This window comes from Furipterus horrens, unplaced genomic scaffold, assembly GCF_987537825.1.
Source record: "Furipterus horrens unplaced genomic scaffold, mFurHor1.1.pri manual_scaffold_4, whole genome shotgun sequence".
Taxonomy (NCBI): Eukaryota; Metazoa; Chordata; class Mammalia; order Chiroptera; family Furipteridae; genus Furipterus; species Furipterus horrens.
In genome coordinates, this window is record NW_028327174.1 from 197784337 (window position 1) to 197811053 (window position 26717).

Consider the following 26717-nt stretch of genomic DNA (forward strand, 5'->3'; position numbering starts at 1 on the left):
CCCTTCTCCCTTCGCGAGGACGGCCAGCCAGTCCCACAGCGCCCGTGCTCACAGGGCCCACGCTTGTTTAATGCTCTGCTGTCACTGTCTTGAAATTCTTAATAATGTTTGAACCAGAGCCCCACACTTTTATTCTCGCCAAGCCCTGTACCTGCCGTGTAGGGCCCTGTGAGGAGCCGTGAGAGAAGGCGTGAGGCCCGCGTACCCCAGGGCCTGGCACATGGCAGGCCCTCTCTGCAGGGTCACCTGTCATCATTTGAGCTCTGCTCAACCACAGCCACAGTCAATAATTCATTCTCATGTTTGCTCAGCTTCATTGACTAAGTGCTGTGGTCAGAGGCATTGATCAGCTGCTTAAAGCCCGTCTGCAGCTGCTCCTCACCCTCTCAGGTTTCCCAAAGCTGGCCAGTCTTCAGAGTCACTGCTGGAGCTTGTTAAAAATAGATTTCTGGACTGTACCCCAGGCCCACTGAACCGGACCCCCCGGGGCCAGGGCTGTGAATCTGCATTGTTAGCAAGTTCCCAGGCAACTCCAGTGCCTTCGTCTGTGCCCTGATGGGTGGGGCAGCATTGGGAACACTCCTCTTAGGGCACAGAACCCAAACCTCTGCACTCTGGCCCTGGCTTGTCTTTCCAGCTTCGTGTCCCATGTGTCCCCTAACCCTGCACCAGAGCATCGGCTTTCCCTGACTGCCCAGTGACCCCTTTTACTCCTTTAACACCCTTGTCCTCCTCTGGGAAAGTGTCCTGAGAAGCTCTGTCCCCTTTATCCAAATGTGTCCCCTTCCTTCCTTTCGTGCTCACTCAGCACGCAGTTTTCATGCCCTGAGCGTGTCATGTTGCAGGGTGATTTGTCCCCGCACCTCTGTCCCCTGTGGCCTGAGAGCCCCCGCAGGGAGCTCACCCTCACCCTCAGCGTCATGTGTGTTCACTCTGCGCGTGGACACGTGTCCACGGGGTTGTGCCTCCCGGCTTGGGGACCGGGCTGGTCAGCGGCACAGCCCTCGGTGCTTGCTCCGCAAACCACAAGCCTCCACAGCCCTCGGCGCCCGCTGAGGCCCGGTGTGCCCGCGCGCTCCTGGCCCCATGGGGACAGGCCCTGCGCGGAGAGCCTTTCCTCCCGGGAGTCCGTATGTACAAAGGTCGCTCCAGCACATGTCCCCCGCGTGTTGTGTGAAAAAGGCAGCGTGTAAAACGTAAAGCTTTCTTTGTGGAGCAGGTGCTTCCTCCCTTTTAGAAATGACTGAGTGTGGCCAAAGCCCAGACTACTGAGCTATTTCAGACCTATTCCCAGTCATGCCAAGGAGAGGTATTTTTGTTATTTTTTTTCCCCTCAGACCTGTGGGGTTTTAAATACTTCTCCTATTATTTTGATCTTGCTCTTCCTCATTTGCTAAAGGCAGCTGACAACCACGCCGAGTGGATTATTTGCGTTGATTGAATCCTCTCTTATGCTCCGTGTGCATCATGGCTTGAATGGCCAACACCTATGCCAGAGAAGACACGCTGGTCAACCGAAGGTGCTTTCCTGAGCACCTACTGTGTGCCCCCGCTGGAGAGGGCACACGCAGACAAGCGGTTCAGAGGAGTGTGCCACTCCCATGCGCAGCGGTCGTGACTTTCCTGGACTCCCGTGGTACTCATGCCCACCTTTGTTCCCAAAGCGCGTCCTGTGCCGTTACCCTCCGCGGCCCTGCAGGGAAGGTACGGGAGCCACTGGATGGATAACGGAACCAATACGGCAGAACCAGCTGAGGCTCTCGTTCAAGGCTTGAGTGCTCTGGCCCCACTGGTGTATGTTGCCTGGTGGGCAGAGCCCTCCCGGAAGCACTGTGGACATGCTGTAGGCTGGAGAAACCCTTTCCTTCTCTCGGTAGGGACAAAGGTGTCTGCTGAGGTCTGGAAACTTCTGAGCTCCTTGGAGGGGCTCAGACTGGTGGCAAAGTGCTGCTCGCCAGGGGCACCCCTCCTGCTCCAAGCTGCGGTGGGCCGCCATGGCACGGGGGGCTCTCTTCACACACCCCGTAACCTCCTTCTCCTCCTCTGTCTCTTTCTCAGGCACATCTCTCTAACTCTCCCTGCCACCTTCCGGGGCAGGAACAGCACTCGGGCCGACTACGAGTACCAGCACTCCAACCTGTACGCCATATCAGGTACGTGGGGCCCCGGCGACGGCCAGCGGCCCGGCCGTCCCACACCGCCTCTCCCGATGTGCTTCCCAGCTCTGCAGGCATCTGTCTTCTTGTTCCCCTGCAAGGGGCCTGTTCCCAGCAGGGGCCAGGCCGCCCCTTCCCCTTGTGTCCCTGCAGCACGTAGAGGAGGGCCAGAGACTCAGCATGTTTTGAAACTAATGATGAAAAACAATGTGTGGCTTTCACAAGCTTGAAGGGAGGTTGCCAGAGAATAGTCACCACATTGTTCACCTGCCAGATCCAGGGCAGGCTCCCCAGGGGGACCAGGGAGCGGCACAGCACTGGGGCCTGGCCCCCTCACCCTCCCGGATCCAGGTCTGTCCTCAACTCTCATTTCTCAGAGCCAGGTTTGTGGGTACACTGGCGGTCGCCCCCTCACACCCCCATCATAGGAGTCTGTGATTTCTGAACTCGGTCTTGAAATTGATAGTGTTGCCTTGGCAGGAACTTCATCAGTCCTAGTTTTCCTTTTCACCTTCACCCAGGGAGGGGAAACTTACAAGCCTTATTACAGAATTGAGATTCATTAGGTGCCTGGCAGGGCAGGTGACTTGCTAAGAGCCGAGGAAACCCACAAACTCGCCTCCGATTATACTGGGCCTCCGGTCAGGGGTGTCTGTATCTAAGGGGGAAGTGGCAAATCGGTGCCACTTACCAGTGCATACCCGTAATGGTGAGTGACATTTCGAACACGGGAACATGGCATTCATTCATGTACCATAATGAATCAGTTATTTAAAAGGTAATCTTTGTTCTAAAAATTGCAACTTCGGGTTACTAAATAGATGAAATAGAACCGTGGTATAATTCGTGTCAGTACTAGTTTTTCTTGTTATGATCACTCCTTAATAGGTTTGGAAAGCAAAAGCCAGTTGTTCTGTTTCTGGGGGGCACACCTGCCGGAGAAAGGGAAGGACAGGGATGTTCCCAGAGCCCGCGCCCCGGGCCTTTCTCCAGGAGCCAGGCTCCCAAAGGGCAGAGGGAACATGTTGTCTTAAGAAAAGCATCCCAGCGAGAACTGCTTTTGTGCTGCGGCTATTTCAGCAGAGTCGACAAGGAACACAGTGTGGAAAGATGACCTATTTTGTAGAAAAGCTGACCATTTCCCCTGGTGCCTAGTGGCAGAGCGATGCGGAACAGGCTGGTGGAACCCAGCAAGGCGACCCCGTTCCGAATGCACATAAGGAAGGCTCAGTCAAAGCAGATGACTTTTTTTTCCTCCAGCTTGCAAATCTTTCCAGCCAGAGTGTTCGCCTCCCCCGCCCCCCCCCTTACCTGGGTTCTCTGATGGCTTTCCCAGCTGTTGACGTTTCTGCAGAAAAGGGCCCGCAGAGTGAAATCTCCTCTCGTTTGGCAGGAATGTGCCTGTCTGCTTCTGGCCCGCTGCTTCCTCGCCCCCTGGCTTTGATGAGGTGTTGTCTGGGTTCATTTCAGCTGTTAGTTTAGTAATACCGAGGTAACAGCCTCAAGACACAGGGGAAGCCATTCAGAAACTTCCTGTTACATTTATGTAAATGGCAGTCAGTTGGATTTTATCTTCCAAGCAGAGGTGGTTGAGGCTGCAGCCCGCAGCAGCCGGCCGCACAGGCCTCCGCGGCGGCTGCAGGCACCAAATCGCGCTGCCAGGGTCCAGGATGCTTTGTTGCGATGCTGCCAGCAACGCCCCGCAGGACCCGCTGGCTCCATAAGGCCTGCAAGCTCAGCACTGGGCAACCATGGTGCAGCTGGGAAGCCTGCCCGCCTACCCACCGGCAGCCTGCCTGCGAGGCCTTCCGGCTGGAAGGGAACGGAGACCTCCCCTCCCCCGTACGAACGGTATTTGGCACAGAACGGCATATCTCAGTTTGGTCTTGTGAAGTTAAGGTTTCAATGGTTTATTCCAAAAACAGTCAAGGCAAAGCACGCTTCAGGCCCGAGTCCTTGACCAGCGCCCGAGGCCACGGTAGCCAGAGCTCTGCTGGTAACAGAATGAATTGTCCAGCTGCTCTTCTTCCGAGCGGCTCTAGCACATGTTCACCATGGCAGGCTTCAGGCGCTAAGCGCTTGGTGCAAACTGGTGCGCTCTGGTTCATTCCTCAAAGCATCTCATTACTTAGTTTGCCATCAGTCCTTCCTGAGATAAGTAGGTTTCCAAACAATGTCATTAGAATTTGGAAAAGCAGCCCACGTTTAATTGGTATGGTTATAAAAGTAATATTTACTTTTAGGTGTTCTTCCAAGGGCATACCTGTTCATGTGTCCCTTCTCCCGTTTCTTTCACTAAGACCTCTGTGCCACACCTGCCAAAGGAAAGATGCTGCTCGCAGTTGCTAGAGAGACCAGTAGGGACAGTATGCAGCTCATCCCGGCACAGAAGTGCCCAAGGAATGTTCATGGAAGGGAGGGAGGGCGGGGAGGATTGAGCCCAGTGTCCACCTTGCCCAGGACTGTCCTCTGTGACCTCGGGGGTAGACGATCATCTTGATCAGCTGCTCAGCCGCCTCCAGCGTCTGAGGCCACCACTTCCCATGAGCCTTGGAGGTCCTCCCTCGTTTGGCCGGGCTCTGTCTCCCTGTGTGTTCATACCCATCCAGCTTTTTGGGGCACTGCACGTTGTCTTGCCAATGTGACAACTATTTCGCGTAGTCCAGCCAGTGGTTTTCTCTTGCCCCCAGAAGTGGGTGGGGAACTTCTGACTCTGTCAAAATCCTGAGCAGCTTTGTGCCTTGCTCTGCCACTGGGTACCCTGATCAAAACGGCATGAAGCATGCCATTGATCCTCACACTTCCTCTTCTGGGCGTTTCTTCTAGAGAATAGTATAGCTGTGCCAAAAAATTTATCCACAAAGATGAGCGTTGCTGCTTTTTAAAAATAATCCTCCAAAAAGGGGTTGGGGAATGGATTTCCTAAATGCCTAAAAATAGAGGCAAACGGTTAAATTCTGAAACATCTATACAGTGTCCTTCCCTTTTCAGTCATCAAAAAATGATGATTTAGGTGCCCTGGCCAGGTAGCTTAGTTAGTTGCGGCGTCATCCCATACACCAGAAGGTTCTGGGTTTGATTCCGGGCCAGGGCACACACCTCAGCTGCAGGTTCAGTCCTGGGAGGGGTGCATACAGGAGGCAACCGCTCGACGTTTCTTTCTTCCATTGGTTTTTCTCTCTCTCTCTCTTCACCTCCTCCTCTCTCTAAAAATCAGTAAACATATACTCGGGTGAGGATTTTAAAAAGTGATGATTTCAATTAAAAGATGTACATAAATATTAAGTAACAAATAATATGAACAATGTGTGATCTCATTTAAAAATATCCGCCTTGTAGCTCTGGAACGGTCCATCCCAGGGTGTTTACATGGGTTGACACTGGACTTGTCTGCTCTTTTCTTCTTTTTTGCTTTTTTGCAGTGTCTCATTTTTTTGTGATGGCCTGTGTTGCTTTTGTAATAAGAAAAAATACAGACCTGATGTTAATTTGGTGTGTTCTTGCAAGCCTGCTGGCCCCCAGTGATCACTGTCTCTCTTCTGAGTGCTCTCACTCCTGACTCATAATATGCTTTCAAACTCCACTAGAAATCACTTTCAGGCCCAGATCAATAATCTCCTTATTGCTCCTTTTAGAGAACGTGATTTTTCCTGTCGTTCAGTTCCCCAGAACCCCCTGTCCACCGACAGTTCTCAAAGACCACTGATTCCATCAGCGTCTTTTACAGCTGCTCCAGCCACCTCCTCACCTTGCTCTTCACGTCCCATGTCACCATGTTGTCCTGCTCCTTAGGGCGTGAGGATGGTTTTCCCTGAAAGAGGAGGTAGAAATAGAATGGTAGGTGCCTGGTTCAATTCCCTTTGTCTGTTTGAGGGTCAGAAAACTGGCCCGTGGCCAAATCTTGCCTGCCACCTGTCTTCATAAGTCCTGGGAGCTAAGGAGGGTTTCGTATTTTTACATAGTTGAAAACACATTTTAAAAAAATCTAGTGATGTGAAAACTATATGAAACTCATATTCTGGTGTTCATAAATAAACTTTTATTAGAACACATCTATGCTCATTCCTTTACAAACTAGCTACTGTCACACAACAGTGGCAGAGGTGAGTATCTGACAGACTGTAAGTCCCACTGCACCTGTGAAATTTACCATCTGTCCCTCTACAGAAAAAATTTGCTGACCCTAGTCTTTGTCATCAGTCCTAAGCAATGGCTGCCCCATTCTTACTCTTCTTCCTCTAAACATCATTTTAAAGATTCTATTTATTTACTTTTAGAGAGAGGGGAAGGGAGAGAGAAAGAGAGGAAGAGAAAGAAGCATGGATCGGTTGCCTCTCCCCAACCTGGGATCTGGCCCGCAACCCAGGCATCTGCCCTGACTGGGAATCGAACCAGCGACCTTTTGGTTCACAGGCCAGTGCTCTGTCCACTGAGCCACACCAGACAGCGCTAAACATCATTTTAAACCACTTGTTCAATTGTTCTTACTTTTCTAAATGCTGGTTCTGCTTTCCTGGCAATGTTCTGACTTCTGTGTCCCCCTCAGGTTCTGCCTTGAAGCTCTTCCCTCCTGGAGGGCTCTGGCCGGGCCATGTGGATTTCTCTACTTCTACCCCAAACGCCACCCCTGAGTTTCCTTGTCAGGACTCTGAGCGGCTGCTAGTTTTCTTTTTAAGAATATCTTCTCTCTCCTGAAAAGTTTTCTATTTTAGTCCCAAAAGATGACATTCTGCCTTTTTTTCCTTAGAATTTTTTAGATGTTTAGATGTCTGACCATTTATTCATTTCTATCCCACCTGTTCCAGGAAGATTTAAGATAGGTTCAGAAATACATGTAACAAAATAAAAATGGGAATGAAAACATAAGAGTGAACAAAAAAAAAAAAAAAATAGGACAGGAAAGTAGGATGCAGCGGGGGTAAAGGGGACCCTGGCTTTGGTTCTGAGCCAGGATGGCTTCCATATGGAAGCACAGAAACAAGCTAGTTGTTTAGGAAGTAACCTAACTATTCCTTTTACTGAATTCTTGCTCATTAAGAGGGCCCTGTAAGAGGCTGTGAACAACAAAACAACCCCCTTTCAGTGAGTTTTAAAAGGTCCACCTGTATGACCACACATGGGGGGATCCGCTGATGTTTGAACCCCCAAAATGTATGGGAGTCGAGTAAGATGTTTCTTAAGAGGTGTTCTTGTGCTGAGCGTCATGTGCCTTAGGGACTGGAGAGCTGGGGGCGGGGCGTGTCAGGAAGGAGGAGCTCCCCACCTCCTGTCCAACCTGAGGGACACATCGGTGCCAGAAGCTCCCCTGTAGGGAGCAGTCAGCCACGAGGTGCCCACGACTGCTTCTTCTAGCCCAGGAGTGTCTCTCGTCAGTTTGCGACATGTTTGACCTAGTGAACAGGTGGCCGTGGTGCGGGAACCAACCTGTGCTAGTCTTCTGTTTTTGTGATGCTTGTAATAAACTGATTTATATCCCCAGGGGAAGAATTTTTACCAAAGAAAACTTATTTCTCTCCCTTTTGAAAAAAATGACATGGTAGTATAAAATAGTAAAATTAAGCAACTGCATATTGAAACAGACAAGTAATCAAAGCAAAAACCTCACGCGCCCCGGGAATTCAGGATGAACCACCACGCAGAAGTACCCTGAGGCCTCACAGGGCAGGGAGCTGTGGGTCTTGGTTCCCTTCCCTTTTCATAGGCAGGCAGACTGCCACACTGACATCTTCACTTATCCATCAGCGTTAGGCTGATCATATAATTTATTAACTACATCCTCACATTTAAGAGTGAAAGGGGCACACAGTTGCACCAGGACAAAAGCCATAACCTGGAACTGACCTGGTGGAGGGAGGCGGGGAGGGTCACCCTGCCATTAGCTTTTTTGTTTAGTTTAGGATTTTTTTGTTTAGTTTAGGATTTTTTTGTTCTTGTTTTTGTTTTCAGTTTTCTTTTTGATTGCTGGAAAAGCCTGCTTATTGCCTTCTACAGCTGTCCCCTCTTAAAAACCAGTCCCCTTTTAAGATGTTTGATACCAGGAAACTTGTGAGCGTGGACAGGTCTGAGTGGCCCATCAGCTCATCAGTTTAGCTCGCGACTCTACAGAGTGAAGGAGGATTTTATCTGAAACAGAACCGTGTACGAGCCATGTAACTGACATCAGACCAGGAAAGTGCAAAGCAATTAAAAATAATTAATGATTTCTGAATATCAGCCTTCTCCATGCAGTTTTAATCTAGTCCTCATTTAAATTGGAAGATGGACATTTAATTATCAGTATTATGAAATTCATGATTTATATATTTCATCCAACTGGATAAAATTTCTGCCACCAGCTCTTCATCTTATTATGAAGAAAAAAAATCTGTGTATTTTAAGATAGAATCCTTTAAAAACTCATCTGCAATATTGCAAACAACTGTAAATACATTTTCCTTTTGCTTGTAGTGATTACATTATTTCTACCTTTTTTATCCTAAAAATATTTTTTATTGTTTTTCTATTACAGCTGTCCAATTATTTTCCCCATTGCTCCCCCCATCCTGCCCACCCCTTCTCCCACAGCCAATCCCCACCCCGCTGATTTCTTCCTTTTAATGAGGAAAGAAAAGCTCACCTGGAAAATCGAAAATAAACTTAAGACTTTAATGTTCACAAAGCCCCGCGGGGTTGTTAAGCAGCAGCTAACAGGCTGAGGCAATGGGGTGCTTGGCAAAGGCTTTCTCCTCTGCGGAAGGCGTCCTCCCCAGCACCGGTTCCGCGTGTCACGTGCGTGGTGTCGTGCTGCAGAATTTACACCCGTGTTCTGTGTGCGCTCGCCAGTGGGTAGGTGACTGTGTCATTGATAACCGCTAATGAGGGAAAGCCACTCCTTCTGATGGAGGCCCTGGAGCCAACCTGGTCACACTCTGCACACGCAGGCACCCCTCTGGCCTTCGCCTGTGATGGAGCCACTCATGTGGCTTCTGTGGCCTTGTCCTTCCGACCCGCTTTCCTTTATCCTCCGCTGAGGATTTTCAGCATCAGCCAAGGCTGGGAGAGAGGTGGTGGGTGAAGGTGGGGGAGGGTGGCAAGGACCCGAGAGAGGGACATCAGTTTGGCACAGCCACAGATAATAGCACTTGGGGAAAATTCCTGAAGGAAGTGCAAAAAATATTTATCATGTGCTCAAATAAAGGAGGAAGTAAGTCATTTTAAAGGCATATAAATTTTTATCTTCACCTCTAGCAACCATTGCGTCCCTTGTCTACCCATCTATTCTTGCCCTGACTGACGACAAAATCGAGTACAAAGAAAAATATGATACGAAAAAGAAGAAATGAATCGGAGCGAATGGGGAATTGATCACACAGTGTATTTGTATATCCTGATGTAAAAGGTGCGCTTGACAGGTGGCCAGGTTTGCTCTGTACACAGCCACGTGTGTGCTGTCAGGCGCACGCCGCTGCCTTGTTTCGATTGATGAATTGCCTGCTTTCTTGATTAAACCTTCCGTCACTTAAGAAACAAAAAGCCTGTGTTTAGATGGCAGAGTGGGACATGTCAAAAAAATCTGTCTCCTTTACCTTTGTGCAGATGTTGGGCACAGACTGTAACATGTATTATTAAAATGAATGTGGCATTTACTGTGCATTATTCCTTTCCTGGGAGAAAGGACTGTAAATTATATGCTAATAATAAGCTTTAACCCTTTCGAAATGCAAAAGATTTAAGAGTGCAAATATCCATGTAGGCCTGGCTAATTGGATGTGCTTCTGTACATCCGCGGTGGTGGCTGTGTCACCGGAGTTAATGAACAGCGTGTGTGGGCAAACACGCAGGGCGCTTGGGGGACTCTCGCCTCTTGGAGGCGTTCCGCCCTGAAGTACCTCCTCTAGGATTTCACAGAGAGAGTCTCGGAAAGCCCTGAGCCGGGCTCTGGATCATATTACTATGGTTTAAGTCCGTAGCCGTGACCGGTTCCCCCAGCGAGTCTGCTGGAGCTGAACGTCAAGGGCGATGCTGTCTTTGCCCTCCTGTGTTCTCACTTCCAGGGCAGGGCCCACGGGGCCGGCCGGGCTCAGGCCTGGCAGGTGCCAGGTATTGGTGCCTCTCACTTACTTGGCGAGGCTTTCTGTCCTCAGTCCCGTCGCCCAGGTGGCAGACTTAACCTCCCCAAAGCATAGCCCATCAGATCAAACGTTCGTGTCCTGTCCCAGCCCACTGCCTGCGGCATTCATTCAGACCGCACCTGCCGGACATCAGTGGCCAGGCTCCACCTGTCCAGTGCCTTCCAGCTATTTCTCTTCACCTGTGCCCACCAGCCTGGTTTCTTCCCTGGGTCTTACCTTTGTGCCTCTGTGCATTTGCCCCTGCCAGTTGGACGGCCCACGTTGCCCCACCTTCTCCTCTGTTGACCCGTCTTTGAAGGCCTATTCCCAAACTGCCTCTTCCACGAAGCCCTCTAGCTGGAGATGCTCTCCTGCTACTTTGTAGTGCAGAGATTTCAAGTATGAGCACCGTGACAAAGGCAGAGACTGCGTTTGGCGAGGAAGGAGGCTGCCTTCGACCCCTTTTGAATCAGGGAGGGTATAGTTAAACAGAGGCAAAGAGAAGACAGGGGTTGTTTGCTCCTGTTCATTCAGCAGACACAGGGCTGCCGTGTGGCCAGGCCCTGTGTTTCCCCGTGAGGGTGACGGGAAGCATGTAACTGATGGGGCCTTTAGGGTCAGAAGCACATGAGGCCATCACATGGGGCCAGTGTGAGTGGCCACACAGTGCCATGTATGTAAACAGCACCCCGTCGGAACTGTGCCAGGCCCTGCCCTATGTGACCTCATTGGACAAGTCCCTCAACGCCAGTTACCTGTGGACTCATGCAGCAGCCTCCCCCTGCTTTCCCAGGGTTGTTGTGAAGGTCTGTGATGTGCAGGAACGTCACTTCTCTCCTAGTCACCTCCCCAGCAGGGCTGTGATCAGGGTAGGGGCCCCAAGATTTATTGACAGGTGTCACTCGGGAAACACTGGCTCATGCCCAGCATGGTCTTCATCTTTTTAGGACTGTGCTCCCTGTTATAATTTTCTGTGTACGATTCCATCTCAGGAAGCAGAGCACTCTGGATGCTGAGTGGAAAGTTCTTCCTCAGCCCAGAGGAACCTGCAATGGGCTCCCTGGCATGGCTCAGCTCGGCACCCCCTGGAAACCGAGACGTTCTATCACAAACGGTCACTCAGCAGTGGCCCGGTTTCCGTGGCAAGCAGGCCTTTCTCAGGAAGGTGACAGAATGATGGACCAGGGGCAGGAAGGAGAGCGTGCCTGGCAGAATGAGCCTATAAAGCCTTCCAACGTGCCTTTCTTTGTTTCTTTGGAAGAACGTTCTAAGGGCCTGCTTTCTGCTCCAGGCTTCATTTCTGCTTTCTATGCTGCATGGGTAGGAGAAAGTTAAGACTTTTTCCAGTTTCGTCATCATGAAAAATAAGAACATTATTAGGTGACAAATACTTCAGTGCTCTTAAAAGGGTGGGCACCCTCCCGCTGCGCTTTCATTCTCTCTTTGGATTTAAGCACGGCAGAGTTGAGGCAGCATTGGTTTAATGGGCCACGTCCCCCTCTTAAATCCGAGCGTGCGGCAGCAGGGGGTGAGGAGCAGTGGGAAGAACCATGGCAGGAGTGGAAAAGCCAGGCTGATGTTGGGCACAGCACCAGGCCTTCCTGGCTCTGAATTTCCGCACCTCTCAGCAGCAGTTACTGCAATAACATCAGCAATTTAACCACAGTTCAGCTAATATTTATTGGAAGCTTCTTTTGTAGGAGGCATTGGCTGGTATCTCCGGTAGCAGGGATGACACCTTCCAGGGCTGAGGACATGTGGGAAGGGGCCTTGCGTGTTTCGCAGTTTGGGTACCGAATCGGCACCAGCGCAAGGGCATCATTGCCCACAGACTTCCTAGACGTTCCGTCCGAACGCCGCCTTGATTGTAGAGAGCACAGGGCAGCGGGAGAAGCCCAGCCTTCTGACGCCATTCTCCCTGTGTCTAGTTTTTAAATCAGAGGTGTGCCCCCGCTTCCCCAGCGTAGTTCCCTTCCCGGTGGGCAGCGTGATTGGGGGCCCACAGCAGCGTCCTTTCTGAAGGCTTGCGGGGAAAATGCTCGGAACAGAAGGAGCACGCCTAATCCCAGCTCTTCATCTGCTCTCCGTACTTCTTCAGAGGTTTGCTCGGGGGTGGATAAAGTCTGGTTTCCAGGCACGCCTGCCTAGGGGCAGCTTGTATCACATTAGCCTTTGTTTCCTTTTCTACCTCTGTCTCTCTTGTAATAACAGACTATCAGCTGAGAGAAAAAAATGATATAATTAAGGCAAGTTCTTTAATTTAAATACATTTAGGGAGCTGAAGTTGTTTTTGCCTTTATTAAAATGGATTACGTTAATTTATTTTAATAACACCTAACCTTCCTTTAGCACTTACCACGTACAAGACTCTGTAGTAAGCACTTTCCACACATTTTATCATCTAATCCCAATAAATCCTTCCCAAGAAAATCTTACAAAAAATCTTTAGGCCTTGTCCTATTCCTCTTCTCATCTGTATTTTACAGGTCGGGCACAGCTGCCCCCGTTGCTGAGCTCCCCTGCTCAAGCCTTGTAAAATAAACATCTCTTACAAATAATTTTTATCTTTATAAATGTTTTTATTTTACAAGTGGGAAAAAAAACTGAGGTTTTAAGAGATTGTGATTTGCCCCAAAGTTACACTGCTAGTAAGTAGGAGGGCTGAGATTCGAACCCAGGTCTCTGCCTCCAGACCTGAGCTCCAGGTCACTGCGCTGAGGATGCTGCGTCAGGGTGTGTGTGACCGTTTCCGTGCACTTGTCACATTGAAGTTGGAAGTGGCGCGTGCTCACCTGGAGTGAATTCTGGCAGGACTAACTTGGTACGTGAGATCTCAGCATTCTTTAAATCTGTGGTGATTCCGGGCCCATCATCTCTGGGACCCATCAGAGTGAGGCCTTTGGTGCTTGACCGATGACAACTCTCTAGTTCACAGGGCGCCTCCACGGTGGCTGTGGCTCCCACTGGCTGTTGGCAGAACACTGACGGATGAGCGGACAGCCCCCTCACTTAGTGCTGAGTGACCTTAGGCAAGGAGCTTAACCTTTCTGTGCCTTAGTTTCCCGATCTGCTACATGGGTGTCAGTGATTTATGGCGAGGGTTAGAATCCTGCGAAGTCGCAGAAAGTGCTGCCGATGTGCGGCTGGGACTGGGCCTGCTCCGCAGCTCCTCCCTCCCACCCCCGTCAGGGACCTCAGGGAACCCCCCCTCCTGCCGCAGGTGGGGCAGCACCCATGATTGGGAGGTGAGATGGAACGTTGTCCTTTGTCACACAAGACGAGCTCCTCCCTTTTGTGCCAGAATGAATGCATTTAACTGCTGCTATCGGGACAGAAGAAATTCCGGTCTGTGTGAGAACCATGAAGCCGCTCTTCCTGCGGACAGAGTACCTGCCTCCACCCATGGTCATACATGTGGTGCTTGTGTCCTGAATACCCGATGCTTTCTTCCTCTTTTTATTAATGGCCAGTGATAGTGTTAACCTGTTTGTTAAAAAAAAAAAAAAAATCTTCAGTGCTCTGTCATAGAATTTGGATGGAATATATTTATCACACATCCCAGAGAAGAAGGCTCCTTATTCCTCAGATCTGTCTTGCGACGGACTCCAAGGCCATGAGTGATGTGGGGCCCTCTTCCAAGGCTGAGACCCTCCGTGGGAGAGCGATTTCTCATGCCTGCCTGGCTCTATAGCACGATCTCACGATCCACTGGCGAAGCAGCATCCATAATTTTGAATGAGCAAGGAAGGCTTGCCTCCCTGGCCGTACGCCTCGCTTCTGGTGACACACTTAGAAGCACTCAATCGCTTGTTCCCTGGAGGCAATAAACGCACCCATCTTTCTGTCCCATTGCCTTGCGTGTTCCCCTCAAACACTCCTGGTGCTAACGGAATGCCAGGGTCACTCCTGCCAGAAGGTCCTTTGGCTCATGACTTACACAGCTGTCACTCATCCTTCTCCTGCCAGAGGCGGTTGTGGCTTTTTAGGCCCAAGATGGGCAGAGTCTTTGGCCATAAGCCTCTTGGCTGTTTATTGCTTTTTGTGAAACGGCCATCTGACTGGTTTTTCATTTCTAAGAAAGTCAGTTGCCTTTGTTTATAACGTCCTGTTCAGTGCCGAGGTCTCTGCTGGAGTCCTGGGTCCCTTCTGGGAGGGCAGGACAGTGAAGCCAGGCATGTGCCTGATGCCCGGCGCAGGATCTGGCCCACGGAAGGTGCTCAGTGATATTTGCTTGCTGTTGATTTTTGAGATCCGCCTTTTCCAGCTGCATGACTTTGGATAACATTTCAGCCCATTTTGTCTTCTCTTATTTTGAGGGTTAGCAATAATGAACGTGAAGTGCCTAGTATTGAGTGGGCACCCAGCAGTGGTCACTGGTGTGGCCGCCATAAATACTGTTGTTTCAGCAAAGAGCTTGCTGTTGTCCCAGGAGGCACTGATCTTATTGACTGTCCAGTGTGCCAACCCCCACCTCATCTAAAAATGCAGGCAGGTGAGGGGGCAGCTAGCTGGTCCGCTACGGCAGAGCCAGGAGGGAGCTCACCGGGAGGGGCCCTGCCCAGCTCAGGGGACCTCCTGGTGTGATAGAAAGCAAACCTTCCATTCTAGTTCAGAAGGCAGTGATCGCTTGACATGTCCGTGTGCCGCTGGGTGGCACAAGTTCAAAGAGACTTCTCAACATGTGAGTCAGCCTCAGATCTTCCCCTTGTCCTCAAATCAGCTCTGATTGAGAAAGGATCCATCTCTGGTCAGTGATCTAAATCGTTTGACTTCTTTCTCCTGTGCCTTTTAGTTTATGGCTTTCTTTCCTGTTCCTCGCATCCCAGGATCCTTTAGCAAAAAAAAAAAAAAAGAGAGAAAAGAAAACACCTCCTTTCCTTGTCCCAGACCCCTCCCTTACATAGCCCTGGCTTGGTTTAAGGGTACACGAATGTCATACCACCCCCTGAGCACATCATGATGTCCCTGCTCCCGAGCTGCTGCCAGTCCCCAGGGCCCCAGCTCTCAGGCCCCAGGACACCCCATGCATTAAAGGTGTCCTTCCTCGGGATTTAAGAGAGTTAAACAACTTTCTTAGATGTCCCTGTCTTATGGGAGGACGTGAGGCTATCTAGCTATGCCGAGGAATTGCTTCTTTCTTCAAGCTACTTTTTAAAGAAAGATATTATACATTTTATGTGGATTTAACAAGGACAGACGTTTTAATCAGAGGTTAGTCATTTATTTTTGCAAACTGTTGTTTTGTTTCATCATTTTTTGTAGATGATTAAATGGTTCAGTTGGCATAGTATGTCTACTTATTAAAGCAGGTAATTTTGAAAACAAGAAATGCTGATTTTTGGATCACTGCACAAGAATTGCTTTTATCTTCATCTTCGAGCGTAGTTTCTGGTTGTCTTCCAGAATGCTCTCTCATGTTCCTGCTTGCGGTGTCCTCTCCAGTCTGGGGGGGCCACCCTCGGACAATCGGGGCGTTAGCCGCTGCACCCTTCGAAATGGGAGGCGAAGAGTAAACTCTCAGTGCTGTCGTTACCTTTCAGAAGGACTCTTCAGTTTAAATCAGACTGGGGAAGAGAGTCTACAAGTTATGAACTCCGTGGGGCTGCAGTTCTTAGGCTAAATAAAAACAGATTAATTGTCGCCCTCGCAGGGGGCGGGGCCTAAAAGTCAGTTACTGCTTGTCCCTGTTATACCTTACACACCTAGGATTTGAAAAACTCTGTCCCTGAGTATAAAAATGGAAAGGTTACACGTACTAGTTGGAGGAATAGCTACCTTTCCATTTGTAAGTGCTTTAGCTGCACGTATTTGTGTGTGTGCGACTTGTAGCTGCAGAGCAAGGTCCGTATGAAGAGTAACCTTTAAGACCCAGTTCTCTAAATCCATTATGGCTCAGAATGCAGCCCTGTGTTCGGCATTTTCCTCCACCTGTAGGCACTGCGGCCAGCCCCCGCAGCGGCTCGGGACCGCTCCACTCCCGGGTCATGCACCAGTAGAGCCATGGCCCTTCAGGGGTCGGTTTTTAAAAAACAAATTGCTCACGACATTTGCTTTCTTAGATTTTTCCATGTTTGTGTCCTGAATCAGTTAATTTACTCATTAAAAGGATTTATTTTAGATGGACCAATTAAAACTTTGGAAGCTCATTTTTTGCTGAGCAGCGCAAACCTCTGAAAACACAATTTATAACATGGCTTCTGCCCTTTTCCCACCGAGAGCTGTCTGATCGCGCAGCTCCCTCTGGGGCTCGGGAAAGTCAAGCACTGCTGTTCTTTGTCCTCCCCTCTGGGCTACGCTGCCAAGTGGGTAGGCTGCTCCCAGCTTCCATTGTTTTAAGGTGAGCAGGCAAGTCTGAGAAGGCCACCCCGGCCCAGCCCAGCCCAAGAGCGGCACGCTGTATTTGTTTGCTTGCATGAACCCCTTGGTTTATTTTTTTTTAATAGGAAGCTGCTGTGTAGTTTGGATATTTAAACAGTTATTAACCGAATGACAATTAACAGATTGCGTAGACAGATTTTCTTTTGAAAACCTCCGAAATTGAGTACAGTTTGCAAAACTATCACGGCATAGTAATGACAATGAATTTTGATTTCCCGGAACTGATATTAGACTCCTTATTAAACTATGTGCATCTGCTTTTAATTTACTCCAAATAATTGGAAAATGCAATGAAGCTTTCCAATTAAAGCACGGCTTTATGCTGTTTAATAATACCCCCATAATATTATAGCTTATGAAGTGACAGGTGAGTTGGTGTATGAATAAAACATAAAGGCAGCAATAAGGGACAGAAACCCAGAGACAGTTGTGGGGATTTTAAATGCTGGATGTAATTTGCATATATTAATCTCTTCTTTTCAGCCTTATCAGGCGTTCTTCAGTATTTGAAGTTAAAATAGCGTTGACAGGCGGGAGTATGCTTAGTTTTTTCAAGGATTTATTACTTGTATAATTTCTGATCTTTAATAAGCAGATATGACTGATCCTCATAGTTCTATAGAAATCGGTTAATTGTTCCAGATGGCGTGTACTGATTATGCAAAATTACTTTTCACACCATTTTTTTTGTGATGGAGTTTGGAGTAAAATTAAATTTTTTATAGCCTTCTTATCATGCTGTTTTACAGTGGTTTTTCCACAGAAGTTGAATTTAATCTACTATATTACATTGACCAGCACAGTTATTCTAATGTAGCATTTTGTGATTTGACAAAGAATAATAGAACACATTGCTCATTGTTCATTACTGTGTCCCTAATAAAAAGGAGCTCCTGTGTATAGAACATAGCTGTTATTTATGAAGAATGCCTAATTCATGCCGTTAAAAATGCAGAATTGTACTATGAACTAGTCCTTTTGGAGAGAGTATCTGAGAGAAGCAAATGGAAATGGGCTTGTTGCTACCAATTTTCCGTGCGAAAGGCGGGGGTCTTCTTTTCATGACTAGTGTTGAAATTGTGCTATTTTCTTCTCCTTTGAAGGGGGCGTGGGGGGAGCTGGCTAATCTCATTCTATTAAGAGAGGTGTCACCGGTTGAGTCGTCTTGATTTACATAATCCCAGAAGTCTTTCGTAATTGAGTAGCATTTATAAAAGGTGGTTTATACTTTGGTGTAAAGTATCAAAAAAAAAAAAAAAAACCCTAAAAAACTTCAGTGACGATTCGTCTCTAACATTTTCCAAAGTGTCGATTTCTGCAAAGCATGTCATGCTGATATCAGATCCAAGTCCAGGCTGTGCGTGCTACCAGGTGACATTGATCTAGGCTTATTCTTGTCCTGGTTCTCAGATAACATTCTCTCTGCAGCTCAGCTGGTAGTGGTGTGTGAGGGACTCAGCAGATGGACCCCAAAATGGAATTGTGGGGCTGTTACCCTGATGCAGGGGCGATGTAGTTTGCAGGGGCAGGGGGTGTTTGTTGTTGCTGCATCGAAATAAATATAAAGAAAAATAAATAAATATAAAGAAAAACATGTCTTTGTATATCATCTGAAGTGTGACCTATTTTCAGAAAAGACTGCTGTGTATTAAGTCTTATCAGGGTTTTTATAGACCTGGGATATATATTTTTGTTTGAAATAGAGTAGATTCCCATGTGCAGAAAGACTCGGCTCTATCTGTGACTGGATTGCTTGCTTCAAGTAGCTCAGTCCTGCACATCAGCCCCTTCCCACCCACACCTGCCCTTGTTTGAACAGACTGGAGGCGGATTTGCGTCTGTGTAAAGGGTTCAATTCCCCGACCCCTGGGGGAAGCAAACTTTTTTTTTTTTTTTTTTTTAAATATCCTTCCAGCAGCAGCACTGATTGCTCTTCACAGAGGGTCCCTGGGGTGGAAGCATGACTTCACTGAAGCCTCCGTGGAAACAGACAAATAGGTCGCAGACCTGGGAGCTCAGAGGACGCCTGTCTGTGTCTGCTGGGAATGGGGGTGCAGGGCACGGGGCAGCGGTTTCTTTCTGGGAGCGTGGAATTTCCACAGGACCCAGAGAACAGGTTCAGTGAGATGCCCAGATGTGACCGCTGCCAGCGTCAGAGATTGTACTGTGCTCATTGCACCATATTCTGGTCTTCAGAATATTTTTGGTTAAGTTCTGTTTTGTATCTAGTCCGGTCTTAAAGGAAGTTTAATAGTAAGGCCAATATGTTTGGCTGCCTGTAGCAAGCGCCAGAATGACTCGTTACACCAGACATAAAGACATGTGATCTGGAGGCCAGGGCACTTTCAATAAGCAGGACCAGCTAAGTTCTGTATTTGCTTCACCTCCATGATACTTCAAAAACCGGAAGTCTTCCACATACTCTTTTTTGTAAACGCAGGATGTATTTTTGTGAAAATAGAAATCCTGTGCAAAACAGAATGCGTAAATCAGACATGATTAAAAATATTTATTCTAATGCAGTAATAATTTGGTAGTAATGCTTTCATCAGTATAGCTTAAGGCTACATTAAGTGGACAGACTTTATATGGATTCTCTCATTTTAATCTTCAAAATGCTATCTAATGTCTCATTAAGACTTGCATATAATGTATCTTAAGTACAGTCATTAAATATAGTTTAGGGAGATTTATGTTCAGATATTGCTTAAAGATGTTTTAATAGGCCCATTTACTCTGATGATATTAATGAGCTCTTAATACAGACTAAGCTTCTAAAACTAGTGGTAAAGACTCCAGCTTGAACACAACAACTTGGGATCAGGGCCTGGTTTGGATGCAAGCCGGCAGGCTGTCCCGGCCAGCAGCCCGGGGTTGGCGCAGGCCCTTGGGAGAGGGCATCCCCCGACGGGTCTGGCTGCTCTCCCCAGAGGATTCCGTTTTTCTGCAAGACTGAGTACAGTCCTTCTCGCCTGTGCACAGGACATGTGTTAATCTGGCCACATTGTACATCTCCAAGGTCATTGGAGTGGTGTCGCCGCTCTTGGCCGTGACACAGGGGCGCGGGAGGGGCGAAGCAGGCTGTTGCTCTGCGTCTCGGGGAAGCATCTGCCGAGGAAGGTGTGCGCCGTCTGGCACCGTCGTGTGAGCAGCTTCGCTCTGCCACAAGTGAACTGTGAAAGGTCACATGGGTGTGCTTTCCTCTCGCAGGCATTCCTAGTGACTGAGATACACGGAGTAACGCGGCCCTGCTAGTCAGAATGGGAAAGGGGGGAAACCAGCCCAACGGGAGTCTCCGTGTGTGCCCCCCGCCGGAGCGCGGGCATCTCCCCAGGCCCCACGTTCAAACCTGCGGCGAAAAATCTCCGTGTTGGTATTTCCTTTTCTCTCAGAGAAATATTGAAAAGCAGATTTTTTGGTTTCAATTATTTGAAGGGAGAGGGGGGAGAAGAAAAAAAAGAACCTGTGAGTTCAGAGACTTTTCTTATTACTAAATTGGTTTGTTATAAAAAGATGATAGCAAATCTCTTCTTTTCCTAATTGGACATTTCTCCCCTGTAGGCTGATGCAGGCACAGCCCGGCCAAGCACAATACGCCGTGCTTCTGAGCAGCCGTAACCGGCTAATCACAGCCCCAGTGTCATCAGAGAGTAATGGTGTGCTGATTAGCATAATTAATGACAAATGGTGGTGCGGAATTGGTGGATTGGTTTAGCGGATGATGAATGCGGCCGGCCTGGGCTGGGGCCTGCCAACGAGGCCTCGCTGGCTGTCAGCCCTTCTGTTCTCGCCCAGGCAGCCCTCATTAGTCACGATGGGAGGTGCCAGTTTGTGTTCTGTTTGGAGCACAGAAAACTTAATAATCCGAGTGAGTGTGGCTTTCCCTTCTTCCTCTGTATTTACTCACCAAGATCTCTTCGTGCTCATTCCCACCGTGACTGCACCACGGAGACACAGCTATTGCCAAATGCTCCCGTGATGTGTGAGAGGAAACAAAGGTAGGATGGTAGACACGGGCATTGCAAAGCTCTGCTCCGACTGCGTGTGGGAAGACTTCGCCCTGGTGACCTGTTTATCTGAGTATTTACAAGGGGGAAAGAGATGAACTCGGTAAGCTATGCATTCTGTCCTGAAATAAGACTAGCACATTTGTCTTTGACGTGATTAATCAGACCTAATTTGCATTCTCAAATGAGACTGATAAAAATGGATTTACCTCCTAACTTTTAGAGGGGGAAAAGTCTTTCTCTGCAAGATTTCAGGGCCTAGCTTTCCTTAACTGATAAGAAGCAACTCCTTTATCAATAAAGATGAAATTCCTTAATTTGCATTAGTGAATGAGACTAATTATTATATAGTTAATTAGCATCTGGAAATGAGGATTATCTTAATTACAAAGCACCATTTCCCTAATAGCTACAAAACTGTAAGTTTGATCCGTGTGGAAATTGGTAACTATTATTATGTAATTAGTGATAACATTAATAGTACAGGGTATTTAGGTGTAATTTGCATATGCAAATGTTATTTACCTGAGCCAGACAAGTGGGCCTTAATGATTGGAGCACAACAGAGGTGACTGAAAGTTCTAGATCGCTGAATGTACCCATTGTACGCCAGGTACCTAAATTATTAAGCAGTGCAGTAGGTAAGATCTTTTATATTTAGGTGGTCAGACTGGGTTTTGTTTTAAGATTTAATAGGTGTAAGTTAAGCAGTGAAGCAGCTGGCCACACACAGTTGTCACCTTGACCTTGATTTCCCCATTCTTCCCAATATCTCCTGGGTATTAGATGTACTTTCCATCTACATTTTAACATTTCTGAATAGTGGATGTGTCTTACCATTGAGGTGTACTTTTAAAGCAGTAATACGCACGCACGAGTACAGCAAATTATGAAGTGCATGGTTCAGCTTACAGCTCTTGAGGGAAAATCCAGAGCTTTCTGAACTGCATCCGTGTGGCCCCAGAGTCTGCACTCTTTGGGACTGCGTCTTTATCTACAACTCCTCTGGTGCCCTCCTACCCCCAGCTTCAGGCTTGGGCAGGGTTTCCCAAGGCACAAGGGAGTGTGATGTGGGATGGTCGTTTTAATACTTTTTTATTTCACCCATAATAGCACATCGGAGGATAGCCTCGTTCGAATAAGATTAAAGTAGGTCTGTTCACTGGTCTTGGCTGGGTTCTGCGGCAGTGACACACGATCCCCAAATTGCAGCAATCCCCCAAATTGCAGTGGCTGACAGCCCACCATTTTGTATGTCGTTCAAGTGCCAAGGTGGTGACTACAATTTGGCGGGGTCCTGCTCAGTGTGTCTTCTCATCTGGGACGCAGGCTGAGGAAGTAGCCCCTTCTTACCTGCAACTCACTGTTCTGGGAGTGGAGGGAAAGCACAGGAGACCTCGAAGCCTCTGGTCAGACAAGGCAAGGCATCCAGCCCAGGCAGCATCGGGCACAGGGGGCGTGTCTTCTTCCCAGGAGACCCTGACCGTCCCCAGGCTGCCCTGACCGTCCCCAGGTGGCCGTCACCCTCCCCAGGTGGCCCTCACCATCCCCAGGTGGCCGTCACCCGCCCCAGGCGGCCCTCACCGTCCCCTGGCGGCCCTCACTGTCCCCTGGCAGCCCTCACTGTCCCCTGGCAGTGTGTTGGCGGTGGTCAGACTCACAGCGAAGGAGCACATACTCAGGAATGGCAATTTTGAGTTTTAAAGAGTGAGTTTCAGAAAATAATTAAGAATAATAAAAATAACATTTAAAATTTTACATCCGACACTTCAGATGTAAAGAAAAGTATAAGGTCAACAATTATACTGACAAAAAGAAAGGAAGTGAATCTGGGACGAGACACTCTGTCGTACAGTTTGGGAAGCGTTGGTCTGCAGTGTCCGTAGCTTATCGTCGGGTCATCAGGAATCGAATTCCCCGGGACAGGGGTTAGCGCCGGTTTCACGGGCGTTGCAGCGCGGCGGACACAGCGCTGCGCTCTGCGGTTAAGGCCACGTTGACCACCTCCAAGCTTGAGAAAGACGCTTCCTTTCTCCTGGATTCCGTTTTCCCGGCTGCAGAATAAAGCTGTTGGGCCTTCCTGCTGCTCTGCCTCCCCTCCTGCCACCCCTTCTGGGTGCCTGTCAAGAGCCTGGCACCTCCCTGGGGCCAGAACAGAGGTGCTCCCAGAGAGCTCTGCCCCAGGGCTGGTGGGACTCAGCAGTTCCTGTCAGAACCTTTAAAAAAATACTTTGCTAGGCAGAACAGTACACTGATATATTTTTCTTCATCAAAAACAGACACAAACTTTTCTGAATTACAAAAGTAACATGTTCATTGTAGAAAAATTGGAAAATAAATCAAAGTATAGGGAAGAAAACAAGTATCACTCATAATCCCATTACCGATGAGAAACAATATTTTATGGTAATCCTTTCAACTTTTTTCTATACCATACGTATTTATATATAAAAGTATATTTCTACCTGATCATCCATTCTGGGGTGTTTTTTTTTTTTTTTTTTTGGTCAGATTTATTAAGGTATAATTTACATACAATCAAATTCACTCTTTCAGTGTATATAGTTCAGTGAATTTTGACTAATGCCTAATTACATGGTAAATGTCCTGTACCCACCAGCAGAGTAAGATATGGAATTTTCCCATCACTCCCAAGAGTTCTCCTGTCCTGTTTCCAGTCATTTCCCACCCCTCCCCCGGCCCCGGCCATCGGTCACATTTCATGTATCACAGGTGCGTTCACACAGCACGCAGCTTTGGGCGCCACACGGCGCAATGATTGAGATTCATCCATGTTGTTGTGTATGTAGGTAGCTTGCTCCTTTTTGTCCCTGAGAATGGAATGTCCATTCTGTTTTGAGACCTTGTTCATACCGTTTTCTCCTTGTCATTCACGTCTTCAGGTTGGGGGCCGGGGGCAGGAGGGGTGGGATTTAATGGTCGTGTTATCCTCCTCATGGATACAATGTACTTTATCTAACTGATCCTCTACGACTGGATACTTACATCATCTTCACGTCTAGAAGTGATACATTGGTGAACATTCCTTCAGATAAATCTTTGTTCCTTAGCGTAAGTGTGCATTTTTAAGCATTTTGATACAATAACAACTCACCACCAAAAGGGTTGAGTGCATTTACAGGTCCACGTATGCAAAAGGGGTTGTTCCCTGAAGCCTAAGTAGCTCATCACTATTTTGTGGAATCCTTAGCCATTGGACAGATGAGACGGCATCTTGTTAGATTAGGTCTCCTGGACCACCGGTGAGGGGCACACTTCCCCGTGTTCATCGGCCACTGGAACCCTCTGCTTTCCTGCCCACACGCTGGCTGCTGCTGCTGCTGTTGAAGTCAGGCTTTTTTTTTTTTTTTTTTTTTTTTTGAGTTGTAGCCACTCCTAATGGAAAAGGTCTGCTTTTGTTCTCATGTTACTCTGCTTTTTTCCAGTTTGGAGTTTTACCTTTAATTTTGCTTTTCTTTATGGTTCGTGCCTTCGCCCTCTCATTTTAGAAAAGCCTTCTCTACTTCATTGTATACTCTGGAACCTTATCCCCCCCCCCTTTTTTTTAACATTTAAATATAAAATTTATCTGTAATTTGTTCTGATGTGTGACATAAGGATCTATGTTTCTCCTAATTATTTATCATTGTCCTAGCACCACTTACTAAATAAACTTGTACTTGAAAACAATCTTATTAACTGCCCATTATCTGCTGTGATACATTTTGTGGCTTGTTGGTTCCATTGACTTGAATGCGTATTCTGATGGGAAGATCACTTTTAATTATTATAAAATGTGTATGTTTTGATCTCCTATCTTATTATTCTTTGTTAGCTTTTCAAGATGTTTCTGATAATCCTAGTTCAATTTTTTATGCCGTTGAAATTTAGACTCACTCTCCATTCCAAGGAAAATACTTTCAAGATTCTAATTGAGAAATTATTGAATTGTAACTTAATTGAGGAAGAATGATCAGCTTTAAAATACTTGAGTTTACCTTCTAGAAATCTAACGTGACTCTCCATTTATTCAAATGTTTCTCTATATCATCGAGTAAAGTATGATAGTTCACTTCTAGGTTTAACATTTCCTTTTTCTTTGCCCATTTTATCTTAATTGGGAATGGTTTTCATATATATATTTTAAAATGCTGTTGAACGTTCATTTTGTAAATGGCCCCCTCTCTGTATGCTTATTATTTCCAGTAGCTTCCAATCAATTTACTTTTGTTTTCTCAGTATACAATTTGCAAGTGCAATTTTAGCTCTTTGACAACATTTTTTTTCTTTGTTATTGGCCAGAACATCTAGAACAGCAAATGTTGATGGGAGTGGCTCGCATTCTTTATCTGGCTCCTGACTTCAATGGGAATGTTTCTAGTGTTCTTCAGTCAACTCTGAGATAGGCTGGTAATTTAGAATAGTTCGATCACACTAAAGAAATGATTCTCCTGTTTCTATTTCCTGGGAGTTTTTTAGAAATTAAATTTCAGCACTAATTTTAATTTCATAAAAAAGTAACTTCAGAATCTATCAATACAATGTTATAGTCTTTCTCATTTAACTTATTAATATGAATCATTTTATTAGAATTTAGCATTTAGAAATTTATTGTTGTTCCTATTAAATAAATCTTATTTTACTGTGGTGCATTATTCTTTAACTAGTACTACATTTGAGCTGCTACTCAAATTTTATGTACATGAAATTGAGCTTAATGCTTAGCAAGATATTTTTGATTAATCTAAGAATCAGAGTTTTTATTTCAAATATAAGAATATTTTTTAAATATTGTAATTTCTGTTCCTTGGGTGGGGGGGGAGAAAATGAAAAAAATTTCCCTATAAAAGCTAAATGGACCAGGAAGCACTTGAGGAAACTAGGGGAACTCTGTGGGGAGGGACAATAATTTCAGTTTCTTTCACAATGATTGACTTTTTTAAGACTTTCTGCTTTGTCTTGAGTCACTTTTGTCATTCATGTTTTTTATGAAAGAAATGTCAGCCCCTTCACTTAAATTTTAAACTTTAGTGGTATAGAATTGTGCCTGAGTTTTTTAATTCTAAAATTAATACACCTGTAGTCAAATATATCCGTACGGTTCTTTTCCCTCCCTTTACCTTGATCATCCTTGCTCAGGATTTGCTTGTTTTATTTATCTTTTCAAATAATTGGTTTTTGATTTTGTGTGAAGGCATTAGCCTTTTGCCTTATATTTAATTATTTAATTGTATCTTTAGTTCCTTTTTTCTAGTTTGGCTTTGCTTACTTTATTTTTTGTGTCTTTTGGGTTTAACAGTCACCTCATTTGTTTTTAGTTCTTTTTAATTTTCAATACAAGTATTTAAAGTTAAATAATTTTTTGTGTAGTTTTGATGGTATCCTCACATTTATAAACTAAAAATATTTACAGTACTCACATTTATAAACATGTAGTAATTTTAGTTTGGATTGCCGCTCTGACTCGGGCGTTAGAAAATACCTCTTCTGAGTGACTGAGATTTTGTTAAACCTCTTCTTATTAATTTTTAATTTTATTACATGGTGTTCAGAGACGGTGACCTGTATAATTTTTTATGTTTTAAAATGTATTTAGATTTTCTTTGTCATCTACTTACTATATGATCGGTTTTGGTGAATGTTCCATTGACACTTGAAATCAAGTATCTTCCTTCTGTCAGGTCTGAGATACACACACACATAGTACTATTCTTTGATCAAGTGGAACTGGTGGATCTATTCATATCCATATATACATTCTCCCCTCCTCCTTGGCCAAAGAGTGGTAGCTTCTGTTGTTTTGTGAATTTCTTCTTTGTCATTATCATTTCTGAGCATTAGTTGTGTCTGTTTTCGTGTAATGTTAGGCAGACCATGAAGGTAGGTGTATGACTGTGTAATTTACTCGTCTTCAAAGTAAAATTCCCCCCTTTTTGTGCCACCTTGTGTTTTTGGCCTTAAGTTCTATAATGTTCTTGTCCCACACTGGCTCTCCGTCACTTTGCAGGGCCGCATGGCCCAGGCTGTGAGCTCTGGCCAAGTCAGGCTCCCCTTCAGGCCTTTGCTTCGGTTCTCCTCCCACCCCC

The 26717-nt window shown here is 46.7% G+C and overlaps 1 protein-coding gene across 2 annotated transcripts in view; it reads left to right on the plus strand.

Annotated features, from left to right (window-relative positions):
• MVB12B (multivesicular body subunit 12B) overlaps positions 1–26717 on the plus strand; it is a 155552-nt gene that overhangs the window by 80600 nt on the left and 48235 nt on the right. For both annotated transcript variants that reach the window (XM_090274733.1, XM_090274735.1), the window contains exon 7: positions 2059–2153. In XM_090274733.1, the coding sequence (XP_090130859.1) occupies positions 2059–2153 (95 nt within the window). The remainder of the gene's footprint in view (positions 1–2058; positions 2154–26717) is intronic.